This window comes from Salvelinus fontinalis, chromosome 9 (assembly GCF_029448725.1).
Source record: "Salvelinus fontinalis isolate EN_2023a chromosome 9, ASM2944872v1, whole genome shotgun sequence".
Classification (NCBI taxonomy): Eukaryota; Metazoa; Chordata; class Actinopteri; order Salmoniformes; family Salmonidae; genus Salvelinus; species Salvelinus fontinalis.
The window spans coordinates 4,383,217-4,397,108 of record NC_074673.1 but is presented as its reverse complement, the minus strand read 5'-3'; the positions used below and the strand labels follow the sequence as shown (position 1 = coordinate 4,397,108).

Genomic DNA, 13,892 nt, shown 5'->3' with positions numbered 1-13,892 from the left:
GTCTCCATTGACGTCCAATGGGTAAGAGCCAAACTGTGTCTTGTCCAGTCACGGTAATACCTGTAACTGGACAAGTCCTGTCTGCTTTTTGACATTTATCTTTTTGACATTGCTGTAAGACCACCACACACACACACACACACACACACTATAACATCTGTGAAGCAGTGACCGAAAAAACGTTGATTTTCCGGTTGTTGCAGGCGGGAAGGGACAGAGAGCTACGGTATGAGAGAGTGCAGAGTTTAAGTGTACAGACACAACATTGAGTGGGCAGGGCAATTCCTGTCACAATATTCCAGGTCTAAGCTGAAAGCGGCCAGAAATGTCAGTGGCACACGAGCACGCTCTATGTGACTGGCTGAAATGTCAGGCTTTGTTGTCACTAATCTCTCAGGTTTATTCTGTCATGCTGTGATGGCTGTTCTTAGCCTTGGTTTATTTTTCTCCAACACATTCCCAGCTGTTGGGTTTCATTTCTCACTTGTGGATGTGAGGAATAAAACCTTAAAAAAAAAATATATATATAGAAATATATGTTGTTTTTAGATTGAAGATTGACTCCTGAATCGTGTTGGAAAGGAGGTCCATCTAGTCAAACACGACATGTTTACGTAGAGCTTCGTGAATGCTTGTCTTGTCATTCGCATGGCCACTAAAAAAACAATGTCGCATCACAACAAGAATGAGAGGTAACAATTTGCAGAGCTGGACTTTTTAGTTACGTGACATTCCAGAAGCTGTCAGTCACATGTGTTTACTTTTTGAAAATGGAGCTTTTTTTAGTTACTTCAGGTCTTCCTGTCAGACAGTGATTTGTACACACACTGAAGAAGAAGAAAAAACTATACTGACACTCTCTTTCTCCACCACAGGTGAGTTCTGCAGGGTGCCATCAAGGCAGGATATCTGTCCGGAGAAGACCATTGCATTCTGGGTTAGGAGCTAGGTGTGGACCCCACTCCCAGACCCTCCAGATTCCTATATTTGAGTAAGTCTCCTCTCACTCTCTTCCACACACACATTATACATATATACTCTTGCCTCAGTATCCTGTACTGTGTGGTATCAATAGTTGAGATTCAGTGGCTGGAACTTCCATACATTTCTATCAGTAAGTCACTCTTTGATTCTACTCTAGCCAGTACAGTCAGTCACGGCTCTCTTTTTTTTTTTTTAGTTTCTCTTGTTCTTCACTATATTAGCCAGTATTCTACAGTACAGGTCAGTGGAGCTTGTGAAGTTACTCAATCATTTATTTTATTTACAAGCTCATTGAAATAAGCATTGGCCAGTTCTGGTGGGCCTTGAGGCTGACTCGCTGTTTGGGGAGTGGATTAGGGGAGTGGGGGGAGCGTTTTAGGGGAGCAGATGAGGGGGGAGGGGGGATGCACAGGCAACACTATTTTATGATGTAGTTGGTGTCACATTTCCCGTCACCACTTGGACAAAAGACCTCTCAGGTCTCTGTCACTAGGGCACTACTGTACGTCAGACACTAGACTGCCTTGGATCCTACGTCTGAGGGCCAGCTTGTTGAACCATAATGGCATGTTGATCGACCTGTTACTGTGTGTTATTACACACTGGAAGGCAGATGGCTTGTCGGGTGTCTCTCTTTTCTTACACATTAAGACATTGACACACCGGGGAGTTTGCAAACGTATCACAGCCTAACTGTTTTCTACTGTTGTAATTTCCCTTTTCCTGTGTCACTCCACCAGAGAGACATTGATGGGTCTGACCACAGACTGTTGAACGGACCATTTTTAAGTCGGGGGGGGGGGGGCCCAAAAAATTTGTTTCATTCAGTTAAGTTTATCATAGAACTACTGATTTATTTTATAGGACCCCTTGATCTAGTCGTAGTAGGAACCTGTAGGACCCCTAGTGGGGGGGGGGGGAGAGTGGGAACCCTAGTGGGGGGGGGGGGAGAGTGGGAACCCTAGTGGGGGGGGGGAGAGTGGGAACCCTAGTGGGGGGGGGGAGAGTGGGAACCCTAGTGGGGGGGGGGGGAGTGGGAACCCTAGTGGGGGGGGAGAGTGGGACCCCTAGTGGGGGGGGGGAGAGTGGGACCCCTAGTGGGGGGGGGAGAGTGGGACCCCTAGTGGGGGGGGGAGAGTGGGACCCCTAGTGGGGGGGGGGAGAGTGGGACCCCTAGTGGGGGGGGGAGAGTGGGACCCCTAGTGGGGGGGGGGGAGAGTGGGACCCCTAGTGGGGGGGGGGGAGAGTGGGACCCCTAGTGGGGGGGGGGGGAGAGTGGGACCCCTAGTGGGGGGGGGGGGAGAGTGGGACCCCTAGTGGGGGGGGGGGGAGAGTGGGACCCCTAGTGGGGGGGGGGGAGAGTGGGACCCCTAGTGGGGGGGGGGGGGGAGAGTGGGACCCCTAGTGGGGGGGGGGGGAGAGTGGGACCCCTAGTGGGGGGGGGGGGGAGAGAGTGGGACCCCTAGTGGGGGGGGGGGAGAGTGGGACCCCTAGTGGGGGGGGAGAGAGTGGGACCCCTAGTGGGGGGGGAGAGAGTGGGACCCCTAGTGGGGGGGGAGAGAGTGGGACCCCTAGTGGGGGGGGGAAGAGTGGGACCCCTAGTGGGGGGGGGAAGAGTGGGACCCCTAGTGGGGAGAGTGGGACCCCTAGTGGGGAGAGTGGGACCCCTAGTGGGGGGAGTAGGACGGAAACTCCACTCCACTTCTACAGGTTAATGGGCTTTCTCTTGTTGTCATGTTGAAAGCACACCGTGTCCCATTCATCTTGGTTCCGGTGTTTTGTGATGCGAATTAGGTTTTAAAAAAAGAATAATGTTTTTCTGCCTGAAAGTGTTGTTTCCTGGAGGGTTTCCGGAGCAGTTGAGGATAATGAGCTCCATTCCTTCTGTGCATCAAAACGCACCCCTCCAGGCAGGCAGGCGCACACAATAATAATGACTAGATTCCTCCTGTGTGTTTTGCGCGTGTCACATCCTGTGTTTTAATGTGTTTCATGCTGTAGGATCAGGGGAGCTACTGAACAACACATCATCATGGTCCACCTCCACTGTGCCAGGTTCAATTACATCTCTTCTCTTTCTTTCCCTGGTTCTTTCAGGAATTAATCCTTTTTTAACTACAGATAGGTGTTGGAGACTAGTGTCAAACAGTGCTCAGGGCCGTCCATAATTATTATGATACATTTTACATGACTATATAAAATGTTAGTGAGCTGCCACGCTACAGGAACGTGTATTGTTTTATAGTTCTACGGAATGTCAAATGAACTGGTCAATACATCCTGCACGCGGTAGGCCTGTTACCGAGATGCTAACACAGACCTTTTTGGGGGGTGTTCATTTTGTCATAGTTTAAAAAAAATGATGTTTTCTCAATTCGGTTTGGATCTTTTTTTCCTCTCACTGTGCTCATTGTTTTACACGGCTGTAACCTGCACTGATGTAGGCTAATTTGAATGATCGCTCAAATGCTCCTTTTTTTTCAATTCATGTTCCATTTGCTGTTGTAGTTTTTTAAATTTTCCTGGGAATCCAACGAGGAATGGCTGTAGCTGATGTGGGATGTGTTAGAAGCTAATACAACCCATTATTTATTAGCTAAATATTAGGTTTTCATTTAGAAAAAATATTTCCTTTTATCATACTTATGTGCCCAAATCGTCTTTATAAATTAGACCAATGTGGTGGCCAATGTGGTGGCCAATGTGGTGGCCAATGTGGTGGCCAATGTGGTGGCCAATGTGGTGGCCAATGTGGTGGCCAATGTGGTGGCCAATGTGGTCGCCCAGTTATTCAGCTCACTGTGTGCTCTGCCTCTGCTCTCCAAGCAGCCTTGCGCATCTAGAACCAAGAATGCTTTAATGGAATGCAGTTTCTTGACCGGTTGTCAAAGTTGTTTTGTTTTTTTTATCGCGGGACTGACGGGGATAAAAATGGCTTTTTAAGGTGATCCTAAATGATAGCGCTCCTTATCCAACTCTCTTGGTAGTTATCATTTGTCGTGTGAACGCTCCTGTTCACTTGAATTCGAGTGTTCTTATCGTTATCGTCCTTGGTGTGGACGCCCCCTCAGTGGCACTGCTCACCCAAATCCCTCAGTGGTGTTCATCAACAGCAGGGCGTTGAAGGCCACTCCATCGCGTCCCCCATCGCCCTCTCCCTCCTCCTCCACTCTCCCTCCTCCTCCACTCTCTCTCTCTCCTCCTCCTCCACTCTCTCTCTCTCCTCCTCCTCCTCCTCCACTCTCTCTCTCTCCTCCTCCTCCTCCTCCACTCTCTCTCTCCTCCTCCTCCTCCACTCTCTCTCTCCTCCTCCTCCACTCTCTCTCTCCTCCTCCTCCTCCTCCTCCACTCTCTCTCTCCTCCTCCTCCTCCACTCTCTCTCTCCTCCTCCTCCTCCTCCACTCTCTCTCTCCTCCTCCTCCTCCTCCTCCACTCTCTCTCTCTCCTCCTCCTCCTCCACTCTCTCTCTCTCCTCCTCCTCCTCCACTCTCTCTCTCTCCTCCTCCTCCTCCTCCACTCTCTCTCTCTCCTCCTCCTCCTCCTCCACTCTCTCTCTCTCCTCCTCCTCCTCCTCCACTCTCTCTCTCTCCTCCTCCTCCTCCTCCACTCTCTCTCTCTCCTCCTCCTCCTCCTCCACTCTCTCTCTCTCCTCCTCCTCCTCCTCCACTCTCTCTCTCTCCTCCTCCACTCTCTCTCTCTCCTCCTCCTCCTCCTCCACTCTCTCTCTCTCCTCCTCCTCCTCCTCCACTCTCTCTCTCTCCTCCTCCTCCTCCTCCACTCTCTCTCTCTCCTCCTCCTCCTCCTCCACTCTCTCTCTCTCCTCCTCCTCCTCCTCCTCCACTCTCTCTCTCTCCTCCTCCTCCACTCTCTCTCTCTCCTCCTCCTCCTCCTCCTCCACTCTCTCTCTCTCTCTCCTCCTCCTCCTCCTCCACTCTCTCTCTCTCTCTCTCCTCCTCCTCCTCCTCCACTCTCTCTCTCTCTCTCCTCCTCCTCCACTCTCTCTCTCTCTCTCTCTCTCTCCTCCTCCTCCTCCTCCACTCTCTCTCTCTCTCTCTCCTCCTCCTCCACTCTCTCTCTCTCTCCTCCTCCTCCTCCTCCTCCTCTACTCTCTCTCTCCTCCTCCTCCTCCTCCTCCTCCACTCTCTCTCTCTCTCTCTCTCCTCCTCCACTCTCTCTCTCTCTCTCCTCCTCCACTACTCGCCCTCGTCCACTCTCCCTCTTCTCTGATTAGGTTATGGTTTATAATGGTGGTTGGTTGGTTATGGTTATGGTTATGGTTTACACGGGTCCCGTGTGGCTCAGTTGGTAGAGCATGGCGCTTGCAACGCCAGGGTTGTGGGTTCGATTCCCACGGGGGACCAGTACAAAAAAGTATGAATGTATGTACTTGTAAGTCGCTCTGGATAAGAGCGTCTGCTAAATGACTTAAATGTAAATGTAAATGATAAATTAGCATCCACACAGTTTCAAGACCTAAAGTCCATTAATACTCACTAATCATTCACTAAACAGGATACAAACGTTTCAAGTGAAATAGTAGTTCATGTTACATTTTAATAGAATCCAGCAATAGATAGCTGTTACTGTGTTCCAACACATGTCTGTTTCATAGTTGTAACAAAGCATTCAACAAATAATGATTGAACATTTTAATTAGTGTTTTATTTTTTATGTTTACATATAGCCTGCAGTAACAAAGTAATAATCGATATTGTTATTTTCAGTAATCATATTCTGTTACCCAAGACTTTCATAAACAAAACCAAATTATAATTTTTGCGATTTGTATTTTATTTTTTTTGTTTTTTTTTGTTGCATATATGAAATGTATTAATTACACTGTTTAGGTAGTTTGAAGGGGGGGGGGGGGGGGTCGCTCAAGGCCCAGCAGTTCTAGTGTTAATTGTCAAATATTTAATATTTATCACAATCCAATAAGTCCAGGTAGCCTCCCTCTCATAGCCTGGTTCCTCTCTAGGTTTCTTCCTAGGTTCTGTCCTTTCTAGGGAGATTTTCCTAGCCACCGTGCTTCTACACCTGCATTGCTTGCTGTTTGGGGGTTATAGGCTGGGTTTCTGTACAGCACTTTGAGATATCAGCTGATGTAAGAAGGGCTTTTATAAATACATTTGATTTGATTTTTGATTCCGTCTGTTGTTCTCCTGTTTGAACATGACCCTTCCCTCTATGCACACGCTGGCCACTAGTGTAGTGGTGGAATCTCACACACAGGCTGGACTTACAACCTCAGTCAGGCCATGATGCAGAGTTGGCATCCTGTCACCAACCCCCCCCCCGTGACACACGCTCTCCCCTGGTATGCAGGCGTAGGGTGTTTTATCTGATGACTCAATCCTGATGTGAAAGCCAACTGCTAAACTGCCAAGCAATGTACCGGCGGACAAGTACAAACACAGCCTTGTGGACATAAGTCGTCACTCATGTCTGCTGCCAAAGTGCCTACTTTATGTTTTTTTGTGTAAAAGTACTGACTGACCAACTCAATCATAACAGCAGGGCTTTTTTTCCCCTCCTCCTCAGTGTTTAATTGATTTCTGCTGGTGCAGTGTAAAAACAGTGTTACGTGTTGCTTTAACCTACAGGATGTTCAATTGTTATTTATTCAAGACAACTTCAGGTAAATATGTTAGCTAGAAACTACATTCAAGGACGTTATCGACACATTGTTCATTCTGCCCTTAAAAAAATAAATAAGGTGTCTGTTTGAGACGAGCAATAGGTTACTCCTCCTATTATATAACCTGTTATTGTTTCAAAGTAACTCATTCCGAATATATTTTAAAAGGTTTCTGCTTTGAGTGACTAGACGAATGCAGATGCTAATGTATGTGCGAACAACCGGACCACCTGCTGGGACAAATCATGTAAACCCTCGTGGTTACAAAAAAAATAAATGCTTTGGCTTTAAAGCGCAGCGGAGACAACCCTGCTTACCACAGACGCCATCAGATTGACACTAAGTAGGTAAAATCAGGGCTCTACAGTGCAGGCCATTTTACTCACATATGCGCTTAGATGTGTTGCTGTGTCACTTGGAATTTTAATAACACCGAGAAAAATGAAGGATTCTACATTTTATATATATTTTTTTAAATTGTTCTCTTAGAGCGTAGAGCCCTTGTTGAAATGCAGTGTGTGTGTAGAGATCAAGATGGTTCGATCCTGACATGAGACGAGTTGGTTATCAACGTTGTGATGCAACACATTGGATGATAGTTCAGTCAATGTGCTTTTTATCTCTATTCAAATAAATCAGAAATGCATGAATGTCAGACCCACCTCTTTCACCCATAACCTTTTTAAAGAGGCACTATGCAAAAAAAAAAAAATAATCACTCCATTTCCTGGTTGCTAATTTGAGTTTATGACAAAACAAAGCAGGTATAGTAGAAAGAAAGAGAATCATTGTACCATCTAAACAGCTGTGTGAAATACTGTATTTTCCTTAACCAAAAATATTGTACTTTCAGTTTGTTTTGAAGCTGGGTGTAAAAAACCGAAAGTAAAAGACGCAACAAAAAAAAGAAACGTAAGAATGGGAAGCATAGAAATAACACACATAGAACAGACATACCGCTTCTTAGACTGGCTTTCAATGAGAGTGACAGATTGATATCACACGCTTCTATGTGAATTGGGTCGGGTAGCGTCTGATTTGTTCCAGAAACTGATGGGCCAGAGACAGAACACACTGGGGGGGAGGGAATTCATCATTGTCTCCAACCAATCAGAGTTATCAATCTAATTGCTGTTGACTGATTTGTACAACGCCCTTCGTCGCCACAAACAACTTCAACGATGTCAGTCTGTCGGAGGTATGTAGCGAATGACAGCGGAAAGAATTTAGTTTGAGTCGTCAGGCTAACCTTTTCCCTGATTTTGAGACCAGTTTATCATTCGCTGATGTCAAACATGCAGACACGCGCGCACACAGACGCAGACGCAGACGCAGACGCAGACGCAGACGCAGACGCAGACGCAGACGCAGACGCAGACGCACACATTCACGGGAGAGTGTGTTGAGGTCGTTGTTGCTGTGTAAACTCACCTGTGCCCTGATGGCATTTTGTGTTGCACACAGAAACCTGATTAGCAAGCTGCTCTTACGTGTCTTTTTGTAGAGGAACTGTTTGTGGAAGGAACTACACCGCTCAAGATACGGTGACTTTCCTTGTAGCCTATTTGGCAGGGAAACTGTGGAGCCAGCGTGTATAGCCTGATCAGTTGAAGGCATTCAGCTATACACCTGACTAGGTATCCCCCCCTTTCCCTGTACAACTGACTAGGTATCCCCCCCTTTCCCTGTACAACTGACTAGGTATCCCCCCCTTTCCCTGTACAACTGACTAGGTATCCCCCCCTTTCCCTATACAACTGACTAGGTATCCCCCCCTTTCCCTGTACAACTGACTAGGTATCCCCCCCTTTCCCTGTACAACTGACTAGGTATCCCCCCCTTTCCCTGTACAACTGACTAGGTATCCCCCCCTTTCCCTGTACAACTGACTAGGTATCCCCCTTTCCCTGTACAACTGACTAGGTATCCCCCCCTTTCCCTGTACAACTGACTAGGTATCCCCCCCTTTCCCTATACAACTGACTAGGTATCCCCCCCCTTTCCCTATACAACTGACTAGGTATCCCCCCCCTTTCCCTGTACAACTGACTAGGTATCCCCCCCCTTTCCCTGTACAACTGACTAGGTATCCCCCCCCTTTCCCTGTACAACTGACTAGGTATCCCCCCCCTTTCCCTGTACAACTGACTAGGTATCCCCCCCCTTTCCCTGTACAACTGACTAGGTATCCCCCCCCTTTCCCTGTACAACTGACTAGGTATCCCCCCCTTTCCCTGTACAACTGACTAGGTATCCCCCCCCTTTCCCTGTACAACTGACTAGGTATCCCCCCCCTTTCCCTGTACAACTGACTAGGTATCCCCCCCCTTTCCCTGTACAACTGACTAGGTATCCCCCCCCTTTCCCTGTACAACTGACTAGGTATCCCCCCCCTTTCCCTGTACAACTGACTAGGTATCCCCCCTTTCCCTGTACAACTGACTAGGTATCCCCCCTTTCCCTGTACAACTGACTAGGTATCCCCCCTTTCCCTGTACAACTGACTAGGTATCCCCCCTTTCCCTGTACAACTGACTAGGTATCCCCCCTTTCCCTGTACAACTGACTAGGTATCCCCCCCCCCCTTCCCTGTACAACTGACTAGGTATCCCCCCCCCTTCCCTGTACAACTGACTAGGTATCCCCCCCTTTCCCTGTACAACTGACTAGGTATCCCACCCTTTCCCGGTACAACTGACTAGGTATCCCCCCCTTTCCCTGTACAACTGACTAGGTATCCCCCCCCTTCCCTGTACAACTGACTAGGTATCCCACCCTTTCCCTGTACAACTGACTAGGTATCCCACCCTTTCCCTGTTCAACTGACTAGGTATCCCCCCCTTTCCCTGTTCAACTGACTAGGTATCCCCCCCTTTCCCTGTTCAACTGACTAGGTATCCCCCTTTCCCTGTACAACTGACTAGGTATCCCCCTGTACAACTGACTAGGTATCCCCCCCCCCCCCCTTTCCCTATACAACTGACTAGGTATCCCCCCCTTTCCCTATACAACTGACTAGGTATCCCCCCCCTTTCCCTATACAACTGACTAGGTATCCCCCCCCCTTTCCCTGTACAACTGACTAGGTATCCCCCCCCCTTTCCCTGTACAACTGACTAGGTATCCCCCCCCCTTTCCCTGTACAACTGACTAGGTATCCCCCCCCCCCCTTTCCCTGTACAACTGACTAGGTATCCCCCCCCCCCTTTCCCTGTACAACTGACTAGGTATCCCCCCCCTTTCCCTGTACAACTGACTAGGTATCCCCCCCTTTCCCTGTACAACTGACTAGGTTATATATATACATAATAAATAAAAAAATACACACGTTGGGGTTACTTAGAAATGTCCTTGTTTTGAAAGAAAATCTTTTCTTTTTTATTTGTTCTTTTTAAGATCACATCGAATTTATCAGAAATACAGTGTAGACATTGTTAATGTTGTAAATGACTATTGTAGCTGGAAATTGCTTTTTTTTAATGGAATATCTACATAGGAGTACAAAGGCCCATTATCAGCAAACAACACTCCTGTGTTCCAATGACACGTTGTGTTATCTTTTTTAAATTATAAACTTGGATTAGCTAACACAACGTGTCATTGGAACACAGGAGTGATGTTTGCTGATAATGGGCCTCTGTACGCCTAAAAATTACGTGACCACATCATTAGATTTGCTTGGACCAGAATTATATGCTCCCCCCACAATTCTCTGTTTCTACAGTGAGGATTCACCATCTTCACAGAATGATTTTGTAACTTTCCTACAGATAAATTGTTGAGCGAGCCATCATCATTCACTGTCTTCAACCAGATAGACACACACACACACATATATGGGACAGTGTCTAGCCTTTTTTTTGTGCCCTGATGGCATTTTGTGTTGCTCACTGAAACCTGATTAGCGAGCGACAAGGCTCTTACAGATAGACAATAAATGGGTCGTTCCACCTCGAGGATTTAACACCCACCACCCTCAGATTGTTCTGAAATCGTTTCTGTAGTTAGAAACAGATAAGAATAGCATTCCTGCAACATCTTTTGATTGAAATATAAATTCGGATGTATGAGAAAATAAGCTAATTGATTCCACCCAAATTAGCCATTTTGAAAAATTCAATAAATACAGTACATTAAATCTTATTTGGACCCAAAACAATTCTAAAAATCAATGAGTTAGACATGAAGATCCCAAAGAAATGGTCAAAAACCCACCCATTGACCCACCACACCAATCCCAACCCAACAACGAGTATCAGTTCTCTCTGTTTGACAAGTAGTGTGGAGTTGCGGCTTGGAGTATTGTTTCTTCATCCTATGTAACGCATTCTCCGTAAAATTTGGTGATTTTATTTTACCCCCTAGTTCAAAAGAAAATTTCCAATTGAAGGTGTTAGGTTTATGTCTCATCCTACAACCTGATATTACCAGGTTCTGACCACTAGATGGTGCTGTTCCTGCTATTAGGTGGTAAAGCATGACCTTATTTATTTTACAGCATATTGGATGTCTGTCATTCATATTCCATTCACCCAGTTCATTATGGGGTATTGTGTGACCCCCCCAAAAAATGTATTAAATTCAAGAAACGTTGAATTCTGTCTGAGACACAGTACATTGTGGAAAGTCAAAGGGTTAAATACTTTGAAGGCACTGTACTTAACAGTGACAGGCCATCACCCCAGAGTGGGAAACCACAAGTACTGTTGCTACAGTAATCCTTTATGAGTCACGTAAGTGCACATATTTTTATAGCAAAAGGCCATACCATATCTGAGCCATGTTTTACATATTGGAATTCACACACACATATATTGCACTTTTTATTTTAGTGTTGTTGAGTAATAGTGTTCTCATTTAAGACAATCCAAAGTGTTGTTGTTCCTGATAGTCACCAGGCATTACATGACTAATGATCATGGAGTCCAGTGGCGGTTGGTGGCGTTTTAAGATGAGGGAGGACTATCTTTATTATTTTGGAGAACGGCCTTATTTCTATTACAGCGTATTGGACGTCTGTCATTCATATTCCATTCACCCAGTTCAATGTAACAGGTTACTGTCATTCATATTCCATTCACCCAGTTCAATGTAACAGGTTACTGTCATTCATATTCCATTCACCCAGTTCAATGTAACAGGTTACTGTCATTCATATTCCATTCACCCAGTTCAATGTAACAGGTTACTGTCATTCATATTCCATTCACCCAGTTCAATGTAACAGGTTACTGTCATTCATATTCCATTCACCCAGTTCAATGTAACAGTGACAGGTTACTGTCATTCATATTCCATTCACCCAGTTCAATGTAACAGTGACAGGTTACTGTCATTCATATTCCATTCACCCAGTTCAATGTGACAGTGACAGGTTACTGTCATTCATATTCCATTCACCCAGTTCAATGTAACAGTGACAGGTTTAGGTTACTGTCATTCATATTCCATTCACCCAGTTCAATGTAACAGGTTACTGTCATTCATATTCACCCAGTTCAATGTAACAGGTTACTGTCATTCATATTCACCCAGTTCAATGTAACAGGTTACTGTCATTCATATTCACCCAGTTCAATGTTACTGTCATTCATATTCACCCAGTTCAATGTAACAGGTTACTGTCATTCATATTCCATTCACCCAGTTCAATGTAACAGTGATAGGTTTAGGTTACTGTCATTCATATTCCATTCACCCAGTTCAATGTAACAGTGATAGGTTTAGGTTACTGTCATTCATATTCCATTCACCCAGTTCAATGTAACAGGTTACTGTCATTCATATTCCATTCACCCAGTTCAATGTAACAGTGACAGGTTACTGTCATTCATATTCCATTCACCCAGTTCAATGTAACAGTGACAGGTTTAGGTTACTGTCATTCATATTCTATTCACCCAGTTCAATGTAACAGTGACAGGTTACTGTCATTCATATTCCATTCACCCAGTTCAATGTAACAGGTTACTGTCATTCATATTCCATTCACCCAGTTCAATGTAACAGGTTACTGTCATTCATATTCCATTCACCCAGTTCAATGTAACAGGTTTAGGTTACTGTCATTCATATTCACCCAGTTCAATGTAACAGGTTTAGGTTACTGTCATTCATATTCCATTCACCCAGTTCAATGTAACAGGTTTAGGTTACTGTCATTCATATTCACCCAGTTCAATGTAACAGGTTTAGGTTACTGTCATTCATATTCTATTCACCCAGTTCAATGTAACAGTGACAGGTTACTGTCATTCATATTCCATTCACCCAGTTCAATGTAACAGGTTACTGTCATTCATATTCTATTCACCCAGTTCAATGTAACAGTGACAGGTTTTGGTTACTGTCATTCATATTCCATTCACCCAGTTCAATGTAACAGTGATAGGTTTAGGTTACTGTCATTCATATTCACCCAGTTCAATGTAACAGTGACAGGTTTTGGTTACTGTCATTCATATTCCATTCACCCAGTTCAATGTAACAGTGATAGGTTACTGTCATTCATATTCTATTCACCCAGTTCAATGTAACAGTGACAGGTTACTGTCATTCATATTCCATTCACCCAGTTCAATGTAACAGTGACAGGTTACTGTCATTCATATTCCATTCACCCAGTTCAATGTAACAGTGACAGGTTTTGGTTACTGTCATTCATATTCACCCAGTTCAATGTAACAGTGACAGGTTTTGGTTACTGTCATTCATATTCCATTCACCCAGTTCAATGTAACAGTGACAGGTTTAGGTTACTGTCATTCATATTCCATTCACCCAGTTCAATGTAACAGGTTACTGTCATTCATATTCACCCAGTTCAATGTAACAGTGACAGGTTACTGTCATTCATATTCCATTCACCCAGTTCAATGTAACAGTGACAGGTTTTGGTTACTGTCATTCATATTCACCCAGTTCAATGTAACAGTGACAGGTTTTGGTTACTGTCATTCATATTCCATTCACCCAGTTCAATGTAACAGTGACAGGTTTAGGTTACTGTCATTCATATTCCATTCACCCAGTTCAATGTAACAGGTTACTGTCATTCATATTCCATTCACCCAGTTCAATGTAACAGGTTACTGTCATTCATATTCACCCAGTTCAATGTAACAGTGACAGGTTACTGTCATTCATATTCTATTCACCCAGTTCAATGTAACAGTGACAGGTTACTGTCATTCATATTCACCCAGTTCAATGTAACAGTGACAGGTTACTGTCATTCATATTCTATTCACCCAGTTCAATGTAACAGTGA

At 45.2% G+C, this 13,892-nt stretch overlaps 1 protein-coding gene and 1 non-coding gene across 3 annotated transcripts in view; both read left to right on the top strand.

Moving 5' to 3' along the window:
• LOC129861919 (tumor protein p53-inducible protein 11-like) overlaps nt 1–13,892 on the top strand; it is a 113,513-nt gene that overhangs the window by 17,495 nt on the left and 82,126 nt on the right. Inside the window, exon 2 of one of the 2 annotated variants that reach the window (XM_055933110.1) lies at nt 876–991. Coding sequence is in view for 1 of the 2 variants with exons in the window: in XM_055933109.1 (XP_055789084.1) it covers nt 6,589–6,622 (34 nt within the window). In the remaining variant the exon portion in view is untranslated. Of the gene's footprint in view, nt 1–875; nt 992–6,539; nt 6,623–13,892 lie in introns of those variants that run through there. The other variant, XM_055933109.1, reaches the window with a different exon arrangement.
• trnaa-ugc (transfer RNA alanine (anticodon UGC)) lies at nt 5,270–5,345 on the top strand. The gene has a single exon. It is a non-coding gene; the product is annotated as a tRNA-Ala (tRNA).